This window comes from Tubulanus polymorphus, chromosome 8 (assembly GCF_964204645.1).
Source record: "Tubulanus polymorphus chromosome 8, tnTubPoly1.2, whole genome shotgun sequence".
In the NCBI taxonomy this organism is placed as follows: domain Eukaryota; kingdom Metazoa; phylum Nemertea; class Palaeonemertea; order Tubulaniformes; family Tubulanidae; genus Tubulanus; species Tubulanus polymorphus.
Window position 1 is genome coordinate 12,682,166 of NC_134032.1, and position 22,594 is coordinate 12,704,759.

A 22,594-nucleotide genomic window follows, 5' to 3' on the forward strand; every position below is an offset into this window, starting at 1 on the left:
AACATCGGTTCACTAGATATGGTATTTTATGAGATTTGTTGTCGTTTGTACAGAGACGACTGCACTGAAATGCTACTCGTGTGTCGGGCCTCAATGCGCCGCTAGACCAACATCCGGGAAACTGGTGACCTGCGACTACGGACAACATTGTTACGTATGTTTACGAAAAAAAAACTATAACGAACTCAAAAATCATTTTCTAAACTCTTTCCTTCTAGATCACAATATCCTCTCTCTGTCTTTGCATCAGCCTCTCCCCTCCCTCTGTCTACTCACTCTCCCCGCCCTAAAGTATCTTCTGTTTCTGCATTGGCCCTACTCCCTCTCTCTCGCACTGTCTCTTCCGCTCTGTTGTCTCCCTCATCTTTCCTCTGTTCCTTCCTTTTCACCTCCATCATTTTCCAGCCACTTCTTCCGTCACTCCATTGAGCCCACTCCAATATAGCTTGACGATCCTTTCCGGTACCGTCTGCATAAAATCCATTAACTTAAAAAAAAATATCACCGCTTCGTTTTACAGTATAGAATTACTACTCGCCATTTTCTTTTAAAGATTGAAATGAGAAAAATCTGAAAACACCCCTGTAGCTATTATCACTTTCTCTCACGCCGTTCTTTTCCTCTAATACGCATAAAAACCCGCCGACCGAGTTTCGCAGCTGTAAATTGCGCCTATCATCGCTAGCCATTATTACCATCGTCTGTATGAAGAAAAAATCTCACACAATCTCGTTTCTCATTCTCGTTTTCTCTCGTTTTCACCTCTAGGTGCAAATAACGGCCACTAATGGATTACAGTCGGGGGTACGCGACTGCTTCTTGGGTACCCGGATGAAGTGTAACGTCGAGGCGGAAGAACTCCTAGAACGAGGCTACCTCGTGGCCGCCTGCTGCGATGATAAAGATGGCTGCAATGGCGCCCCGAGCGCTCATTATAGCGCAATGCTTTTAACTCTATCCGTAACTTATGCAGTTCTTTTCACCTTAGCGAAATCTTTTTGAGACGAATAAGACATTTCTGTATTACACTATTGTAAATACCTCTCCCAGAAAAAATGGCTACCTCAAGATTTCCTGTATGACGTCACTAGTTACCATGGTGACGATTTTCATTTTTAAAACATTTTGTTTTCGAATTTGAATCAATTTGTGAATCAATTCGCTTATAGGTGAATTAGTGACGTCATAGGGGGACGAAGTAAGCTCAAGTATCTTTTTGAGACAAAACAGATTGTATTGTTTATAAACCAACAGTATTCCATGTCAGAATTTAACAATTTATCATACGCATGTTTTATGGACTTTTTCTCAATATTACCACAGGTTGGTGGGACCGACATGTTGATCTGTCGGTTTGTTGGTGTGTCGGTATGTCGGTATGTCTGTATGTCGGTATGTCGGTATGTCTGTACCTCTGTATCGCGTAACGTAAAGCTAAGATTGAATCGGTCCAATATAATAGCGGATTAATTTTAAATACCAGTCCGATGTCATTAGTCTCTATAGAATTATTTAATGCTATAATGAACTTGAGCCGTCGGTTGGTATCTATTGTAGTCCCCGTAAGGAAATTCCGACGAGACCAGATGGAAAGACAAATCAGACAAGTCAGTTCACATGGTGCCATACTGTTCAGATCGACAGTCTCCTTACACATTGGTGAATTGATTTCACACAAAAAAGAAATCCTGACGGATACTTTAAAAGAAGTCTTATTTATGATAGCTTTCTATGATTTTCTATCTGCTTCGAAATAATCTCAAAGTATATAAATTTACTAACGGACCAGGAAATAGATAAGATTTTGATGAATCTTTTGCAACGTTCGTCGCGTTTGAGTCGTTGATTTTCCTCGAAAAACTGCCGTGTATGGGCGCATCTAGGAAAATTGAGAGGCCGGGCCCTGAAGGAAAGAAGCCTTAAGGCAACAAGCAGTTGCTACGCTCGGTGTTAGCTATTCTTTAGAGAAATTGATCCGAAAGGATGCAATTTCCGAATTAGAATTTCCGAAGATTAGTATCAAATTTGCAGGTTTTAAAGATCTCTGTCCTGGCGAAAAGGGAAACCTCGATAAGGAGGCCCACGAAACCCCCAAATTCGCCCGTCGTGATCCAGTCATTTGCCTAGAAAGGCCTGAATCAATAATATAAAGTCAAATAGAGTTACATTCAAAATCCCGGTCATCCAAATGTTCAGGGTCAGGAAGGTGACGCTGGACCTGACCAGGATCTATCATCGTCATCTGGACCGAAGGATACTCTGCAACGGCTACTCGCGGGAAACTTAAAATACGAGACGATTAATGATTTCAAGTAGGTACAGGTACAAGTTTTTTCGAAAAAAGGTATTTATATACACACGCCGGCTGTGATGGAAAATAAATTCAGTAGTCAGCTCAATAAACTATGACAAGTGATTTTTATACGCCAAGCTCCACTATTTCGCATCGTAAAACGAGTCTCGAAGCAACCGAACATCGCGACGACGGCTGCTGTCAGGCAACACATTGCAAGAATGGCAAACCAATTAGCGCGCTGTACGAGCGCAGAGTTCTGCACAATTTGGAATCGGCGAGAAAAAAAACCGACGAGAGGTACTTACTTGCGTATGATCGGCGGATTAATGATGCGAGAAAAATCTCACTCGTCTTTCAGAGTGCTTTATCCGCGAGCGATCTAGCGACTGCGCGTAAATTCATTTACATTCTTCTAACTGCGTGGAATGATGCAGTGTATTGTAGTTTCTCAAACCACTCAAAAGCGCCGGTCACTAGGACGATATAACTAGATCGTGATTTCTCCCTCTTAAAGGGGTCAGAAAACAACTGTCGACTACGAGTTCCATAGTCATCACTTAAGTCCAAAAGTGGTCCTTAATCTTAAGACTGGTCTTACGGTAAGTTTTTAGATTAGCTATAGAACTAAGATAGTCTTAGACTAGTCTTAAGTCTAAGCCACGACTATGAAACCGGCCCAAGGGCCCGGCTTTGTATATGGAGTGGTATTAACTTTAACCCGCGGGCTAACTCAATTCATTTTCAGTTGAGTAAAGCCCTGGGTTAAAGATGATACCAGTCCATAAAACTGGGCCCTGTAAATTACCAGGTTTCGAACCTGTGAACCCGCGAATGATGAAACCAGTGACCGATGGCTTAAACCTCTTGACCATTCCACCTTTCAAATATGAAGGATGGTAGTTTTTATTGGATATTGAATTTTATTATGCAGTATGATATCAACTGTGTGAAAATTGAGGATTTCACTTCTGGTAAGTGAAGATTCAACTGGTGCGCTTGTGCAGTAGGACATCGACTACTGCGACGATAGATCATTCTTTTTTTGGCTTGTGAGGAACCACTTGGTTCCCCTAGAAGTGTGCAGTAGGATATCAACTTCGGCGGCAATAGAGGATTCCACTTGTGGCAAGTGAGGATCCACAAGGTGTGTTAGTGTACAGTAGGGTATCAACTTACTGTGGTAATTGAGGATTTTCACTTCTGGTCAGTGAGGATTCAAGGTACTCGAGTGTGTGTAGGACATCATCGACTTCTGCGAAAATAGAGGATTCCACACTTGTGGCAAGTGATGATCCACCAGATGTCGCAGGAGCAGTAGGACATCACCTACTGCAGCAATAGAGGATTCCACGTGTGACAAGTCTGGCAAATCGTAAAAACGGAACAACCCTTTTTGGTTTTTTTTAACAGCAGCTTTTTTATTCCCATGTAGAAATAAAGCGAACACATATCAATTATAGTATATAGTTACATAGTCATAATTCAAACACAGAATTTCTACTTAAAATTCCACACAGTTTTAAGACTAATCTCGGATCGGATACGCCATTAAGATTAGCTCCTGTTTATGGTGGCGCTGCTGGTTCAAACGAAATACAAATCAGTTTACATGTTTATGCAAGAGCTTACTCAAATCCCATTGTCGTTAAGCTAGATTGTATCAAATTACTCCATTACTCCATCCTTGCTTCATCTATTCTAAGACTAGTATCTAAGCGAAGGCTATTAGCTCAGCAGGTACGAATTTTATGATACACATTTTTTTTTACTCTTTCGCACCCATATTTGGTCATATTAAATTAGTTTTATAATAATAGTATCAATAATCAACAATAGGTTATAATTATAATAATTGAATAATAAATTATGGTAATTTTATGACAAGCTTCGTTTTCAAAGAAAACAACAGGCCACAAAAAGCCTTTGCAACAAACTTTTTACCGGATAGAATTTCAAAGCCCATTTTCAGGGAAAAAATGCCCCTCTCCTGTCGGGCAATTTTGAGGGCACCTTAAAAAGTAACGTGACAAATTAAGGCAATCATCATTCTTAACAATCTTAACTTATCATTTTTAATCGTGACAGCAGTTTTGAAATAATAATACATTTTCGGTTTTTCGTTATCAAATTCGAATATTTCCAATAAACGTGGCTACAAACATTAACTCTAGCCTGGATTTTATACACGAAGGTACTACGTATTCGTCACTCTATGGGTTCCTAAATTACATTTACCCGATGTCTTTCTCGGTCGTTTCGACATTTAGAGGTCGTGCATATGACGTAATCAGTTTTTACAACGCCATATTGATGTCGTGCATGTGATGTAACCGTTATGGTCACTTGGTTGCTACAACCACCACGGAACCGGTTACATCATTTACATAAGATGAGGATGTAGAAACTACTGGGATTTGTCACACGTAAACGTTCAAACAAAAATGGGGATGTAGAAACTTACTGGGATTCGTTATGTAAATGCGCTCGATCGCCAATATGGCGTCGTACAACCTCCCCCATTGCAGGCGACCTTGACACGTATTTGAAGTGTAAACAGCGCATTTCTTAAATCAACGAATTAACAACTAATCAAATAACAAACAAATCATTTCCTCGAATCCAGCACTAATTACATTTATCACTTAGGTAACGTGATAATGGAATTAGTTTTAGGCGGATGAATCCTATGTTAACGAAAGTGAACGCTATCATATTCATATTGTTAACATGTTTAATGTCAATTTTGAATATCATGATAAATATTCAGTTGAATAGATTTGGGTAACATTTGGTTTTAATTAACGACATTGATTGATTTGAGCAACTTGTCTGTTAACCTGTGTGGGTGGGTGTTTGCATTTCTAGATAATGAGTACCACACCGGTTCATTCGGATAGGGGTCATTTCCGCGAGATGTCGGTACGCCAGGTTGACGAAGAGCTATGAACAACGAAAGAATTTGTGAAACTACCCCTTAAAGTGACCACTACATCACGTTTAACCTACGACATCAATTCTAGATATTTATATGCTATTCTATTAGGTACACCAACTTCACAATTACAACCTACGCCACCCATTGGTTTGCGAAGAACCATTAACATATGTTATACGCGTGACCTTGATATGATGTATACAGTGAAATAAAATCAATAATACGGTTATAAAGACACTCGAATAACCAATGCAGATGCGAGTACTGAAAATGTCACATGACCTCCCCAAGAACCGCAATGCCTTAGAAAATCGTTCCAAGAAATTTGGACAAAAATAAACGGAAAGGTTCAGAGGAATTTTGAAAGAAGTCAGAAAAAAGTGAGAAGTTAGTTACCAAAAGTTTTAGATAAAACCCCGCGCTAGGCGTTATAATAGGGTCCATTGCAGCATCGGGTTGCTCAATTTTAGGGCACCTCCTGTAGCAAGTGAGGCTCTCTAAAACTCTCCGAGGCTGCATTCACCTGTTAAACACTTCGTCTAAGGTTTCGAAACTAAAAAGTGACATAAAAAGAAAACTATACCAAGAAAGAAAACTAGTGCACGTATCGTAAGTAATAATGTGCATTGACTTGAATTGACGAGACAATTGGTAGTAATAAAGTGAATTGTCTTTGAATTGACGACGAGACATACTATCGATTTATGAAGTGAAAATCGATGTAAAGATAACATGGAAAATAACAGATAAACGTATGAATGTACAGATACAAAAAGAGAGATGGAAAAAACGGTAACAATTTTTCTGATTCTAATTTTTCTATATGAAAAATCACTTTTACGCTAAGCCTAATTATATAATCATACAGACCCTGGGCATGCATCTGAATTTTTTGTTTTACAAACCTAAAAAAGAAGGTACAAAGAAATTTTATATCCGTCAAATCGCTACGTGATTCTACTAGGTTTTAGAGTTTGTTAACTACAAAATGCTTTCTTTTTAAAGTTTGAAAATGCATTTGATCTTTAAGTACGAAACACAGGAGTCAGTTCCTCAGTTGTGAGTTAGAGATTTGACTGCCGAGTTAAAAATACGTTCATTTTCAATCAATTAAATTGGTGAAGAGTAAAATTCTAACTCACAGAGGGTCCAGACATCGACACCACTGCTGGATCCAGTTTCGCAGTCGTGGAGTTAAAATAAAATTCTTATAAACACGAAAATACGGGGCCCGTTTTATAAACGAAATTCTCAAGAATACATTTAAAATACACATACGAACGTAGCTCGAAATTGATTTGAGAATTTTGAAATCTGAAGTCAGTCTTACATCTGAGGAGGTGAAAACGTTCCAATTGTTACTACATGACTAATCACAATTTCGATCAAAATATGAACGAAATGGAACAAAAATTCGGACATCTAAAAGACTAGACATTTAATGAAAACGTCTCCACCTCTTATTTTAACAGTCTCAAATTGAGCAATGAATCTTAACATAGAAATAACGATGTAATTATACTACAAACGACAATGTAAAAATATTTTGAGATATTTGGAAAAATATTCTAACAAATCTTTATGTAATTTCTACGTATTTTCGACGATCGCACAGCGTCAATTTTTGTCATAACATCATGATATTTTTTATACAAAGTCAACTGTCACCAATGAACACTATGTGGCCACTGGTTACTTAGACTTCGTCTTTTGGCAAAAGAAGAGATACCCAGGACTCAGTTCCACAGTTGCGTGTGAGAATTCAAATTTTCTATTCAACTGTATCATTTCAATACAAAATATTGGAGTCGAAATTCTAAGAACTTACAAGGATGGCACCAGTCCTGGGCTCAATTCTACCGCTGCGGGAAATAGCATTAAAGAAGCAAATATAGAATCACAGTCAACCCCGATATATCATGACAGACTTTGGGATCGAAACACCTGCATTTAGTGTTGGAAATTGCCAAAATGATTCCCTATATATCGCCATATACTCTCCTACATCACCGATGTGGGCGGTATACTGAGGTTTGACGTAATTCATTTTTTATTTGTTTACCTCAATTCGATTTTGTTTTTCAGCCAACAAAGCCCTCAAATAGCAAGCAAATTGCTCTTTAATCATTACCGCGGTTATTTTCAGTTCATTCAATCTGAAAAGTTTACGTCATCGAAAAACGTGACATTCATTAGAAACCGAAACCAACAAATCGAGGCCCGGTTTCAAGAGGAGTAAAATTACACCGACAAACCGAGCTGAACCGAAACAGCCCGAGGGATTATAATTCTTAATGTCAGCTTCTTTTTAGTGATTTAAATGTCATTGCGGTAGCTGAGCGCAGATGAGTCAACGTGAATTATGGATACAATGTGGCCGAAGATTCTCAGAAAGTGAAGCGAGCTTTAACCTTTAGAATCTGTGAAGTTAATGAATTTTTAATAAATTCTAATTCGACTCAGGATCAAATTTGCACAGTCGAGACTTAAATCCTTAAATAGCCTTAAAACTCGTAAGACTAGTCCATGAAACCGGGCCCCATTCGTACGTATTGAACGCTCGTGAAACAAAAATCAAAAAATATCTTCTCAAAAAAGAAAATTCGAACAAGTTAAAAGATACATCAACTGTTTGATTTATTTTCGCCGAAGTTTTGTCATAGTAAACTGATTAATCGTTTTTGCAGCTTTTTCAAAAGCGAGGGTTATAAGCGATACAAGCCTTGATCACTCGTAGCGCCATACGAAAATAAACTGATTTTTATTTTGTATAAATTACTGTTTTTTTAAACTTTTTCATCGAATGAAGCGCAAAAATGCGATGAATTTCTTATTTTCATAATGAGTATTTTTACAACGATAACGAAAAACAAAATTACGAAAGCTTTTCTCTTTCTGGAAATTTGTCTTCACAATGCCGCAGCATTATTTTGTTCGTTGCGTACAAATATTCATTCCACCCCGAATTTCTTTCAAATTTCATCCTTTTTTTTATACGAAAAAAACTAGCAAGATTACATAGACAAAACGAGGACAGACGGACAGACACATGTATAGCGATGTTTTTGATGATGAAAGTTTTTAAAGAATTTCGCAGCTCTTACTGGGAGGTTTAGTCGTTTTTTCCGTTTCTAAGATCGCTTTGACGCCTGCCGCCATCTCGCGGACGGCGTCGATTTCAGACAGTCCCAGGCGGCGCTTGTTGGATAGATCGTAGACTCCGCCCACACTTTCGGTGTGTTCACCGTGAATTCCTAAAAGAAATCAACAGCAGGAATGAATGAAATGGACAACATTTATGCGTATCCGAAGTTTGGGCGCTACTCTGGAACCAGCAAGAACTCTAACCCGTGAACCCTGGATCGGTGAGGCTATACAGGGCCATACAACAATAAGCACTTACATTTCTTATAGCTTTCTTATAGTTTAGTGAGGCTTATGTGTATTATGGGCGAAATGGCCACAACGGTTCCGAGACACGATCCAAAAAGAAATATTTTATACTATGTAATTTGATGTCGTGGGTTCTATCATGGCAGCATCCATATTTCTAGAAGAGTCTATAGATAAAATCACAAGGAATTTGATCATGTCATGATGGGATTTATGGAGGGAGCACACCCATCCATTCTGAAACGGTCAAGAGTATCTGAAATGCTTTCTTATTCGATGATATCATAGGGAGATTTCGTCGAAGCGGCTATATGGTCTTACTATGATGAACGTGCATTCTAAATTCTCGATGGTTTAAACATACAAACCTCTAGCTTGGATGTGGTGTTGCTCGCAAAGTGGTTTGAATTCCTTGCTAGCAGCTGCCAAGTTTGGAACTTTAGCGTGTACGCTGGCGCGCAGGGTCGTGCCAAGATTCGTCGGACAGAAAGTCAAATATCCTAACTTATCGGCCTTAGCGAATGTAAGCGTCTTTTCTAAATGATGAATCGCCTGAAATATAGATATGATTTTTGTCATTAGTATTAACATACGATTCCCACGCGCAAACATGCGATACAGTAGACTCCAACCAGATTCCAATTTCACCAACTCTAACTCTGAAATTCACTTCGACAGAACTTTTTTTCCCACTTTTTCTTACCCTCACGAGACGCTTGTAAACCTCGGCGAGGTTTCCTCCTTTCTGCATGGATATGATTCTCATGTGATCCTCTTCGTTGCACCAAACCAAAAACGTTTTGGCCTCGTTGAAAAAGATTCCTCGACCAGACGGCCAATCTCTGTATCCACCCGCTGACCTCAAAAACCTTAATTATAGTTGATGGACAAATTCAGTTTAATTATTGGGCTTAATTAAACAACTAGTAAGATATTTTGAAGAAATATTTTACCTATCATGATCGTTGAATAAGAAATGATCTTCGACCAGTTTATCTTGCGTTTCCTTGTCCATTCCTTCCAACGAATGGTACGTTCCCTTCAAATCGTCTGTCAACGACTCGAGAGCGGCCTTCACCTTCGATTCAATTTCCAGACGTTGCTGAAAAAATAACGAATCGGGAAAGTCATTAAACGAAGAAAACAATGAAACAAAGTGTCTGTCACGTTCCACTTTTATGGGATTCGAATCCGATCAATGTATGGAACCAATCAGGTTCCTATACACCCGATGATTTTTCTTTTAGATTTGACGAGATATGTTATTTTTAGTTCCACTCGTCAGAAAGTTATTAAGAATTTCTTGAAGAATCTTATAAAATGTTTGCCATTATCTTATTTTACCTCGGTAGTTATACACGGAGGGAAGGGGTAGCCCTCTAATGAGCGACCGACTCGAACTCGAGTCGAAACCACCTGCGAATTATCCGGGTCCAAATCATCGAATCCCAACTCGTCCAAATTTCCCAGATCGGGTGTAGGATGGCTGATTTCTCCCTCGACTTTGTGGTAGTCTTTGATGACAGGATTGAAAATGTCTTCGAATGTCGAATAGGCCTCCGGGTCACAGGCGTAGATTCCTACTGAGCTTTCCGGATTCTCAACGCCTGCAATCAAACGTAAACACGTTTTTTTTCACGGTAACAAGAGGGCTCTGTATTAAAAATAACAAACACGTTTTCAGTGTTTATTCATTGAAATATGAACCGAGAATGGGCTTCATTTAATCAGTAATGAATGTGCACATATTACCTGGTTCCATAGTCATGGCTTAGACTCAAGACCAATTTAAGACCATCTTAGTTCTATAGCCAATCTAACAACTTAAGACCAGTCTTAGAATTTAAGACAATTTTTGGACTTAAGTCTCAACTGAGGAACCGGGCCCAGGGGCCGGTTCCATAGTCGAGACTTAAGTCCAAAAGTGATCTTAAATCTTAAGACTGGTCTTAAGCTGTTAGATTAGCTATATAACTAAAATAGTCTTAGACTAGTCTTAAGTCTAAGCCATGACTATGGAACCGGCCCCAGAATGGGTAAGATCCTCAGTTACACATCAAACATTTTTGTTTAAAGTATTCTGTTATACCAAGGGGTAAGACCTTCGGTAACGCATTTCAAAATTTCCGTTCAAGATAATCAGCTTTCAAGAGGGTAAGACCTTCACTCAGTTACACGTTTAGTATTGCGGTACACAACAAACCGATCAAATCAGTATTTCTCAAGTCAAAACACTAACTAGTAAATACCGATAGTTTGAATGATTTGTGGAGCAGCTCAGTGACAATAACAATGCCTGGTTATTATACGTTGCAGTTAAAGTCGATGTGGGTATCAAATATCAAGTTTTGTTTGCCTCACCAGATTTGATGGAATCATACAGCGTTCCTCCCAATGACGTCTTCACTTCGTCGTACTTCTCAACAACTTCCGGCGTCAGATGTTTCTTCAACAGCGAGTGACACTTTTTATTAGCTTGCAGTTTCTTCTGAGCTTGTTTCAATTCGGATCCCATCTCTTTCTCCAGTTTGATGATTTCGGCCAGACCTTCGGCCATCTCCTTGACGGCGTCGATTTCGGTGAGACCCAGTCGTCGCTTGTTGCTGATGTCGAAAACTCCGCCGACGCTTTCCGTGTGTTCGCCGTGGATACCTGGACATGTATCAAAGGTGAGCACAAACATGAGGGAACATTGAAACAGAAGAATTTGTTGGAATTAAACTCCCAAGTAATAGAACCGCGATCTTATTGAGACGATCTGGCCCGGTCCAAACTCCCCCGTTCCAGGCCAAATATAGATTTGGCCAGCGCTTATAATTAGAAAGTGCGTTCACTCGTAAATCACTCACTCGTTAGTGAAATGCTATCAAAACCTGATCCTGATCCACGGGCCTGATCCGACGTTTTTGGTTGGGCCAAAGTCAACCGAGGCGAAACAGGCATGGATCGATTTGGTACCGGTGTGAGCGGTTGGCTCGGGCCAAAAACGTTCGAGTGATCGCTGCTTAGGGAACTCTTTCATCGGTCTCCTCAAACAAGGGTTTGTGGGTACGAATCCGTTAATGTAAAGGACAAGAGCAAATTAACAAGGACAATCCACATTTCTTATCGAATTCACTTGACACTTTTCAAGAAATCCTATAGGAATTTACGATAAGAGTTTTATTTCTAAGTGTGAGACGTTACCTCTGGCTTGTAGATTATACTTGGCGCAGATATCTTTGAAATCCGATCGGGCGCTCACTCCGGGAATGCGCACGTGTACGCTTGCGCGGAGTGACGTGCCCAGGTTGGTCGGGCAGAACGTCAAATAACCCAGATTATCGCTGTGAGCAAATGTTAGTTCTTTGTCCAACTTTTGGACAGCCTGGAAAATAAAATTCGACGAAGATTTTAGAATTAATTGTGCGAAAAGGGGGTAATAATCTTCGTGTAGAATTGAAGATAACAAAACAAAATCTTTCATTGGCAATTAAGCCAGTTAAAGCTTTGCCCATTGGGCTGATTTTATGGATCTGGACCCAGTTCCACAGTCCTCTGAGTCAAGATCTGACCGAATAGTTAAGATTTACCCACTGAAAATGAACTTGTTTTAACTGAGAGTTATATCTACTCGCAACTGTGGAATCAAATCAAGTTTGTGTCTATTAAGCCAGGGATGAAAGTTAGAAGAAAATTGTCCACAAAATTCGTTTGATTTAACAAGTCATTTAATAGTTTTCTTTTTAAATATCTGTCCCTGGTGCTCAGCTAAAGTGGGTATTGATTAAGACTTACAGTCGCGAATCGCTTGTAAACCTCGGCGAGGTTTCCTCCTTTCTGCATGGATATGATTCTCATGTGATCCTCTTCGTTGCACCAAACCAAGAAAGTTTTAGCGTCGTTATGGTAGATACCTCTGCCCATTGGCCAGTTCCTGTAACCGCCAGCCGATCGCAAAAACCTGCAATAAGAGATACAACAAATGCGCATATAGTTTGTAAATTCCCCCATACACAACCCCATCCCAAAGTCCCAGTTGTGATTGTGATAAGTATCATAGCCTAAGATGTTAGCTTCAAACAGGTTCTTCCAGGACCTTGCCTGAGACATGTGGCGTGAGAAACAAAACATGGCTCGACGCTACGAATAATTTGAAGACTATTGAACTGACGATTCTGCGCACGTCCCCGTTAAAACACAACTGATTTTGAGCATCTATGAACTTGGTTTGAAAAATATTCACATCGATACAAACTGTGACCAAAGAGTGACGACTTTCAGACACTCTTAGATTCACTTAAAAAGTGGCTGAATCATAACAGATGCTTATGGCGAATTCATAGATAGATTTGCATCAATTGATATTGAAACACAAGCTTCATTTCTTCCAAATCGTACCTGTCGTGATCGTTGAAAAGGAAATGATCTTCGGTAAGTTGTTTCTGCTGTTCTGGTGTCATCGCGTTCAGAGGGAAGTACGTGCCCTTCAGCTCATCCTCCAGATTATTCAATGCGCCCGTGATTTTCCCTTCCAACTCAGCCAAATTCTGTAAAATGATTTATCACAAAAAGTTTTTACCTTCAGCATTGGGAAACCGAGAACTGTTGAATCTCTAAATTGCGCGAAGATGTTTACCCATTCTATTCGTGGTGTTCCTCAAAATAATAACTTACCTCCTTTGGAATAACAGGCGGAAAAGCGTAACCGGTTATACTCCTTCCGCAGCGGACTCGAGTCGAGATGACGAACTTTCCTTCCGGATCGACGTCGCCGAACGGCAGATTTTCCAAATCGCCGAAATCGGCTTTCGGGTGGGTCAGTTCGCCGTGAACTTTGTGGTAGTCTTTGATTACCGGGTCGAACATTTCCGGGAAGGTGGCGTAGGCCTCCGGGTCACAGGCGTAGATTCCTACTGAGCTGTCCGGGTTCTCAACGCCTACAACGAGATATGGCAAACATTTTCTTTGAAATATGATGATGGCAAAATACGATGAATTCTATGATTGTTGGGTCTACTGTTCAAGGCCCAAATACTAGGTCTTACATCTTAAGACTGGTTGTTAGAGCGGTCATGGAACCAAAATGCGCGTGGATGGTAAATTTGGTCCGCGTTAAGCGAAGACCCGAGTCAAGGATCCGAAAATATGTAAGGATATCAGAAACCGATTTCGTTTCTGAACGAGTAAGTCATAAGTTCGAGTGTGTCTGAGCTAGGCGAGATTTACTGTAGAAAATGAGGCAAATATTCAAAGAGAATATCAACTGACCAGATCGAATGCATGCCGCTAGAGTTCCGTTCAACGAGGTTTTCGTGTCCTTGTATTTCGTCGGGTTGTTCTTCAAGTATTTCTTCATCAACGATTTACAATCTTTCACCGCCGAGATTTTCTTCGCCATGTATTCGACGTCGTCTCTGAGCGCTTTCTCCATCTCGATTAGTTTCACGACGCCTTCGGCCATCTCTTTGACGGCGTCGATTTCGGTGAGACCCAGTCGCCGCTTGTTGCTGATGTCGTAAACTCCACCGACGCTTTCCGTATGTTCGCCGTGGATACCTGAATCGAAGCAGACGACAGTTAAGACCAAACATTGTTTTTCAAAAATGGCCCAGATTACACATAGAAATCTGTAAAAAGGCAGCGGCGAATTTTAATGAATATGATTTCATATCCTACGCAGGATCCAGTTCAAAGTTGTGAGTTATATACAATTACTTCATTTCCAATGAGAACTGTGGAACTGGCTCCGTTTCAACAGTCGAGAAGCTAATTATGGCTTAGTGTTTAAGAGAGAAATAAAAATCAAGTAATAAAATGGCAATGGGTTTAGTTAGAACCTGGCTAAAGGTCTAAAATTTGTTAGAAAAGTGTCGTAAAGGAGCCGTGACTTGTGTAGAATAGATACGAGACGAGAGGTTAACTAATTCTATTTGATGCACGATGTTTCGCTACTAGTATATAGTATTCACCTGATGATACTAGTATATTAGTATCATCAGGTGAATGAGTGTCACCTGATGATGCTGCTATACATTAGTGGCGAAAGCTCGTGCATCAAATAAAATAGTTAACCATTACAGCACTCTCGTTGAGTACAGTGTAAAAGTGCATATCGAAAAAATGCACTTATTTTCAATATGAATTCTCAACCGTTCGCTCTAGTCAGTGATGTATGTTAAGACTTACCTCTCGGTTGTAGGTTCATTTTTTCACAGGTTTCCTTGAAGTCCGGTTTCGATGCCAACAGCGGCAGTCTGACGTGTACACTGGCGCGCAGGGTCGTTCCAAGATTCGTCGGGCAGAACGTCAAATATCCGTACTTATCGTGATGGGCAAACTTCATGTTGGTTTCCAATGATCGGATACCCTGAAAAAGACGTCGAATTAAACCCGAACGAATGTGAGTGCAGAGTCATATCAAACCCACACAACAGCTGTGGAATTGGCTTCCGAATCAAATTAAACCCAGACAACTGTGGAACTTGGTCCAAAGCAAACTTAAACCAATGCATTTTCTTTCAAACTAACCTTCACTAGTCGGTTGTAAACCTCGGCGAGGTTTCCACCTTGTTGCATGGATATGATTCTCATGTGATCCTCTTCGTTGCACCAAACCAAAAACGTTTTATCGGAGTTATGGAAAATACCTCGACCAGACGGCCAATCTCTGTATCCGCCTGCTGACCTCAAAAACCTAGACGAATATTTAATCTCCAATATAATATCCAATATCTGTTTTAAAGTTACGCGGACGTGCAAAGGCAATTTTAAGACGTCAAAGGTGAAAGATCGAATCAACGACTATAATTCGACTATGTCATTGGGGGATTTCGCGAAGGCACCTACCGATCATGGTCGTTGAATAGGAAGTGATCGTCGGTGAGTTTCTGTTGGGTGTCTTTATCCATTCCAGTCAGTGGGTAATAGGTACCGGCTAACTCGGGAGGCAAATCTTCCAACGTCTTCTTCAGATTGTCTTCAATCGACAGACGTTCCTACGGGATAAGCACAGAATTGATATGAAGTATGGACTTAAAGGAATATAGGAGCTAAGATAACAAAGGAGCCAGTAGTTGAAATGGCAAGGAAGCATTCAGGTAAAATTGTGATGTTATTCAAATATTCCAACTTTATCAAAGTATTCCAACTTTATCTTCATTCTAAAAACTAGGGTCAAACCTATCTTTTTTCTCAGTCCAATTTTTCCCTACCCTATTACAAAGTAGGGCTGATACCTGAGGCGTGGACTCGGAAACGGTAAGCATACAGTCAGGTAATTAGAGGTAATTCCCGCCTGAAAACACGATCGACTGAATATGTTATTAACGGGCGGTGTGTAATTCAAACCTGCAGTTATTTAGTCGAGTATATGATCAAGGTGTGAGCAAGTACTATATACGAATAGGTTGATGATTAACAGATGTGATCAGATCGTCTGTTTTACGATCAGCAGCCGGTTTGCCGACGCCAGATACTACGCGAAGGGCAGCTATTGAATCGGATTTGAAAAGCTCCAAAAGCGTCCTATTTCATCATATTTCTTTAAATGATTATTTCTTTTAATTAACAGTTTTACTTAACAATAGGTTTTATTATGAGCAATCGAGGATTCCACTTGAGGCATGCGACGATCCACCAGGTGTCGCTAGTGTGCAGTAGGACATCGACCGCTGTGGTAATCAACTTGATTCCACTCGAGGCAAGTGAGGATCCACCAGGTGGATAGCGTGCGATAGGGTTAGTTGATAAATCAAACTCCAAAATCCTCCTGTTTGTTAGTTATTTAATTCCAAATGATTGAAATGGTTAATTTTTTTTCAAATCAAATTCGAGTTTCTATTTCAACAATATGATTTTTTGCTTCAATTTCCTATGAATCCAACTATAATTTCAAACGAAGAATCGACAAAAAATTACTAAGTGCATTGCCTGTACCAACCTCGCTGCTAATCATAGGCGGATAAGGCAACTGGTCGATGCTGCGTCCAACTCGGACCCGCGTCGAGACCACGTACTCATTATCGGGGTCAAGGTCGCCGAACGGTAAGTTATCGATGTCTCCGAAATCCGGGGCCGGGTGACTGATCTCATCTGCTTCGACTTTGTGATAGTCCTTGATGACGCGTTGGAACAGATCACCGAACGTATCGTAACATTCGGCATCGGCGGCGTATATACCGGTACCGGAATCCAGATTCTCAACACCTTAAAAGATATGATTGAAAATCGTAATTGAAAATGTTTTTATTATTCCATACATGAAACAAGTCTCTGTATCTGCTTGAGGGGTTCACGCAACGGGAGAATAAGGCAGGGTTTGACACGTAGGTCAGTTTAGATATAGCTATTCCGGATTACACCCTTTTACCGGTCGCTTCTATCAGGTTTGATGCTATTCCGGAATAGGTAGTGTAGTGGTCGAAACGAATGCCTCTCCCCCGTCACGCAACTCGCAAGCACCCTTGTCTGGTCGTTCGGGAGCGACACATTTGGATGGGGAAATTTTATCTTCATTCACCTATCAGTTATACATGCACATTCGAATTTCAAATATTCAATGCCAAGTTTTGATTTAAAGTTATTTAATTTTCGACGAGATCAATTTCAGTGACTGAAATCATAGAACTATGCTGAAATACAACTTACATGATTTGATGCAATGCTGTAAGGTGGCGCCACTGGCCGTTTTCGTATCCTTGTACTTCTCGACGAGGTCGGCGCTGAAGTGTTTTTTAGCGAGCGCCTTGCAATCTTTCGACGTGGATAACTTCTTGTGGTAATCCTGCAATGTTCCGACTTCCATTCTTTCGGCGTTTATAGTCGTTAAACTGTTACGGATGAGAAGAAAATGCAATCTGAAAAGAGTCAAACAAAGAGCTTGAAAAAATCAGGTCTGCGCACGTGATGCCTGAAACCTTGGTTGTTTATACATTTTTCGATCGCAATTTGAGTGACGTCTAACCCGGACCAAACGACTGCAGGTCTGGATACTATGCTATCAAGGGAGAACCCAGCCGGTCAGCAAATGGTTTCGTAAAAAGGATTTTGTACGGAAATCCGTGCTCTGCTTACCGATAGAGGCCTTCCTGCTGAGAGGTCTAGAACTGTAATGTACCCGGTCGGCGGGTACTACATACGGATTAGTCTGGAATCAGATATCAGTTCGTCTGCACTCTTTATTGAGGTTTCGGTTGGTTACAAACGATCGATCAACCGATCGAAGTAATCGACCTTTAGTTCGCTAAAAGTCGAACATTTTACCGTCAACGAAGCAGAATTTAGCCAGACTTTTGATGACGCAACATGTACGTAAGCCGTGGTGATTAAAACACTAGATGCTCCAAATCATTAGGCATGATTGGATACAGCAGGGTGCTTGCTGAAGAGTATATCAAGTCTACATTTGGACACGTTTTGATATAAAAATCACGATCGCGTGTAACTAATGGAAATCATTTTACTATTGAACACACTGACGGGTTTATTGTCGTTTGTAGTAGTGACAACCACGCGACAACAGTTCGTGGCTGCGTTACCACCAAAGCTGTCTGCATTAATAGTCGTCTTATCTGATCAATATTTACGGTAGATTTTCTATCTCTTCCCCGTATAAAATATCATGAAATACTGTGGTGACATCCGCAGTATCTTTTACACTTGATATCAAACTCATGAACTGCTTAACGCATCTCGGGTGTAATTTTTCATTCCGAACGATCTGATCCAGTTTAAGTCAGAATTGGTCAAAACCAGGCCCAGATTGACCTGAAACGCGTAACCTCCTAGTCAAAAATCAAGCCTCGGAAGCCTGGGCCAAATTACACAAAGCTTGACCCTCCTTGAAGCCATGAGTCAATATCGATGGTCGTGGAAGGTCAGCAGGGATTAATTACCAGCTGCCAGTTTAAACCATGGGCTCTAAAATCGTTTTGAAGTCCTCGAGGGAAATGACTCATATTGCCTACGTGGTCACCTTATACCGAATTACAATTCAACCGATGCCAATCATATCTAAAAACAGCAATAGAAAAGCGCCGTATCGATCGAGGGTTAACGTTCAGAAGGAAAAAGCCAAAAGGTTGAAAGTATGTATTTATATCGCGTACACAGCCTCGAGGTCACAACCTTCAAAGACTTCTCAGATAAACACGACGATATCCCTTTTATCTAATCAATACCTGCGCTTAACCGGTAAACAAGACGATTGATTTAAAAACCGGAAGTTACATCGACTGAACGTAGGCAGACGAAAGAAATGTAGACCAGATTTTATCGTCGTTTTTTTCTCGCCAATCACTGACGCTTTATCAGTTAAATTGCATAATGTCAATGAAGCGGCCACGTTGACGCAATTTATACTGGTACATATCGAATACATTGTAGACATTTGTGAATTAGATTCCATTCCACGTGGAATTTGCCCACCGCAGACTCAACCTTACACCATAAGAGGCAAAGTCCTGTATTTCAGTTATAAACTGTTACTCAGTATTTGACACCATCCAACTCGCAGTAGAATTGTACCGGTACACACTTAAGAGTCTACTGTATCTCTGAAACTTTTACTCAGTATTTGACAATAACTCTGAGTATAATTTTACCAGTCTCAACTTTACCGCAGTTAGAGTCAGAGTCTACTGTATATTTCTCAAAATCTTACTCGTTTTTTACACGAAATCTGGGTATAAGTACCGTACTGAACTTTACCACAGTAAAAGCATATTTGGCTCTAACGCGGGGTAGCAGTTTACCATTTCCAACATGATCGCCGTGAGGGACAAAGCCTACTGTATTCATTTAAAAACTTCTCAATATCTATTTTGGGATATTTTATGACGTCGAATGAAGCCAAATGAAATCTCCACCAGAGGCGAAGAAAGACCACTCCCTTATTCTAACCTAGACATAAACCCAAATGTGTGTTTCATCGATGTTGACTTGGCCAAGTTGTCTGATGTTCACTGTTTATCATTACCAATTTAGTATCAAAATGAGCAATTGAACGAAAGGGCGTTTTATGGATATCAGGTCGCGGCCCCATTAGCGAAGATTTTTGCCGAGAACCCAGAGCCACAGCCTCACAAATAGGGCGGACGGAATATAAAATTTACATAGGGCGTTTCGTGAGTTAGAACTCTAAGATATTCAAGATAAGAAACAAGTTGATTTCGTCCCAGGTGGACACTCATTAATCCTCGGGGCCAATGTATAGACGAACTTAAGGGAACACATTTAAAAATGTAGCTCAATTGGAATGCAGTAATATCGATACTGAACTATGTATCGACTCGATGTTTTGAAATTGAATCGTGTAAAAGTAAGGCGGAATATTTGAATATTGAATTCAAAATAAGCGACATGTTCAATTTTACATTGACACATATATACAAGTGCGTACCAGACGAAAGCATTGTGTCTAATAAAACACTCTTGTTTTTAGAACGGGCTGCGTGTGACTAACTATAGCAGATCTGTGACAAATACGTCGAATGAAAACACCAAATTTACTTCTAAATGTGGGACTAGAATATAGTATCGAGTTCTCTACACATTTACGACAGAATTTCATATTCGAGCGTTCTGATTTCATCGGGTTGACCGGGCCAGGTTAATGATCGGTGAAATTGAAGTTTTTTTCAGTCGACCCCAGATATAGCGCCAGTTGCAAACAAGCACCCGAGACTTGCCAACAGCAAAAAATCAGGGGATATAGGCCTACAAACTTGGCTCTGACATGTAATTCACTTGTTATTGTTTTTGCTAACCAATATGGCGCGTAGGAAAAGCACGCCTGCAATGTATACCTATCAGCGGTTGACTGTGTACATTAGTTAAGTTTACCGACTTCATTGATGGTTTACCGAGTTGACAAGTAACGAGTAACACGTAATTATTTTGGGTGAAACGCTCTGTGGGCTGCGTGTGGCAGACTAATAGACCTCTGTTGACAAATATTTTGCTTGAAAACACACCGAACTAATCGCTCCGTAAACCTATACAAAATGGTCCTTCGTCACGGTCTTAATTTCGATTTTCCATCATCACGCCAACTCTCCGTATCGCGTGCTAATAAAATAACGGATATCCAATTTTCCCGTCCTTACAAAAACTACGTGGACGAATAGGGAAAAATGAGAGACGTCTTTTTTTACTAGAAAAACAGTAATGCTGTGTGGATATGAAACGATCGCTGATTGGTCGATATGCGAGGTAGCTCGGCTAATCCACCAATCAGAAAAGAGAACACACGAAATCACTGAATAGATTCTTACTTCCGGTACAGAAAAATGGAATCGTTGTCGACTGTAAGTCACGTGATGATGCTGTGATGTTGACACAGAAGTGGGAGGGGTTTAGGTGTAATATATATGGATGTCATGTTATTATAAGTACGTGACGACTAGACACTTATCAGTGAGTCACCGTGGTGACGAAGGACAGCTGATCTACTCATGAACTCAATGTGTCCATGAACTGATGACGAAAGACATTCAGACATGACCAGAATTGCTATTGCGAAAAATGTTGCCGGATGAATTTATGACTTTGGATCATGGAATCTGTAAATTTTCAAATAAATCTCAATCGATTTTCTGAGTTAGCTGGACTGTTTGGCTGGTCAGAATCAAAGTCGATCTGCGAAAGCCGAGGGATCGCGAGTTATAGGTTCGAGATTGTAGAATGTCCATGAGACACTCCATCGCAATGATGGTGAACTCCACGTCCGTGGAATAATAGAGTGAGGGGAACCTCGGGAGCAGTCTTGAGTCTCTCGCCTTTAGTCAGCCACATATCTCTTGGTCACAGAATTACAAAAAAAACCAAAGACGTTTTACGAGTACTTACTTACTAACACACAAAATCAGTCTACGTATATGGGAAAGGTGAACGGCCAATAAAAATTTCCAATAAACACTTATGATGTAGACTTGTCACTAATGCCAAGGTCATACCTACGAGTTATAAGGATATGAATAGTACGTATAGCGGCCCGATTTGTCCTTTTTTTAACCCGAACGATTTCCGTTTGAAGTCAAGTGTCGTGTTGTTGAAAAAAAAAACTGATAGCGCATCCTGTCTACATGACTTTGATCACGCGAAATGCGTACGTACATGTATATGTTCGAACAGAGTTCGCATTACATAGATCGAACGTCTCGTCTCGTCTAGACTGGTGTCAGATCGTAATGGTGACTCTTCGTGATATTATATCGATCAGTGATGTTTGACCTTTCAACAACTTCGATCATCAGGAAATGACTCAAATATTTCAAAAATTAGGCATTAATGACGTAGACGTAGCGTTTGTACTAAAGATGAGTGTCGCCTTAAAGAAATATAGAGCTATGGAAAATGTGACGAGTCCCTAAACTTTATCTTTTGAGATTTTGCCCTGATTTGTTCAAAACGTAACCGAGAAAATACACTTTTAGTTGACTGTGTCTCACTCAGTAGGCCTACATTAAAGACTGGCCAAATTCTAACCGGTGTTAAAGATACGTAGATATAAACATACGTTTGTGTTCTACAACTGTGGAACAATAAGAATCTAGGATTAGGAATATTAAGAATCTGAAAGATCGTCATCTACTTTCGATTTAATTCTATATGCCCTTCGATAGTTTTAAGTTTTTAAGAGGTTTGCTTTGACCTATTCCACGAATATCAACGATGAACTAAAGATTAAGATGACCGCTGAACGACGAATGTTTGCCTTATATGAACGATCCCAGAATTGATGATTTCTGAAATCTATAATTCTGACCGTTTTAGATATTCCGGGAGCCTACATTGTGTTCTACATTTTGAGAATTATCCAGTCTATCCACAATATCGTCCTTGGCGGTGGCCAGCAATCGAAAAGGTTCGGCCAAAATATCTTAATTCATATGGCGCTGAACCACACCAAAATTACGTTTTGTAATAATATGAGACAATATATGAAATTTAAGTTATTTCACAATTCTAAGTTAATCAATTTATATTGG

The 22,594-nt window shown here is 40.1% G+C and overlaps 1 protein-coding gene across 4 annotated transcripts in view; it reads right to left on the reverse strand.

Annotated features, from left to right (window-relative positions):
* Positions 1–3,698: 3,698 nt before the first annotated feature.
* The window catches only part of LOC141909477 (taurocyamine kinase-like), a 30,172-nt gene continuing 11,276 nt past the window's right edge, over positions 3,699–22,594 (reverse strand). For 2 of the 4 annotated variants that reach the window (XM_074799860.1, XM_074799862.1), the window contains exons 2-17: positions 17,253–17,461; positions 16,546–16,811; positions 15,453–15,601; positions 15,135–15,300; positions 14,793–14,973; positions 13,875–14,162; positions 13,281–13,543; positions 13,005–13,153; positions 12,402–12,567; positions 11,811–11,991; positions 10,986–11,276; positions 9,969–10,231; positions 9,578–9,726; positions 9,328–9,493; positions 8,993–9,176; positions 3,699–8,485 (exon numbers count right to left, since the gene is read on the reverse strand). In XM_074799860.1, the coding sequence (XP_074655961.1) occupies positions 8,313–8,485; positions 8,993–9,176; positions 9,328–9,493; positions 9,578–9,726; positions 9,969–10,231; positions 10,986–11,276; positions 11,811–11,991; positions 12,402–12,567; positions 13,005–13,153; positions 13,281–13,543; positions 13,875–14,162; positions 14,793–14,973; positions 15,135–15,300; positions 15,453–15,601; positions 16,546–16,811; positions 17,253–17,461 (3,244 nt within the window). In that variant the 3' untranslated portion in view covers positions 3,699–8,312. Of the gene's footprint in view, positions 8,486–8,992; positions 9,177–9,327; positions 9,494–9,577; positions 9,727–9,968; positions 10,232–10,985; positions 11,277–11,810; positions 11,992–12,401; positions 12,568–13,004; positions 13,154–13,280; positions 13,544–13,874; positions 14,163–14,792; positions 14,974–15,134; positions 15,301–15,452; positions 15,602–16,545; positions 16,812–17,252; positions 17,462–17,678; positions 17,797–22,594 lie in introns of those variants that run through there. The other 2 variants (XM_074799861.1, XM_074799863.1) reach the window with 2 other exon arrangements.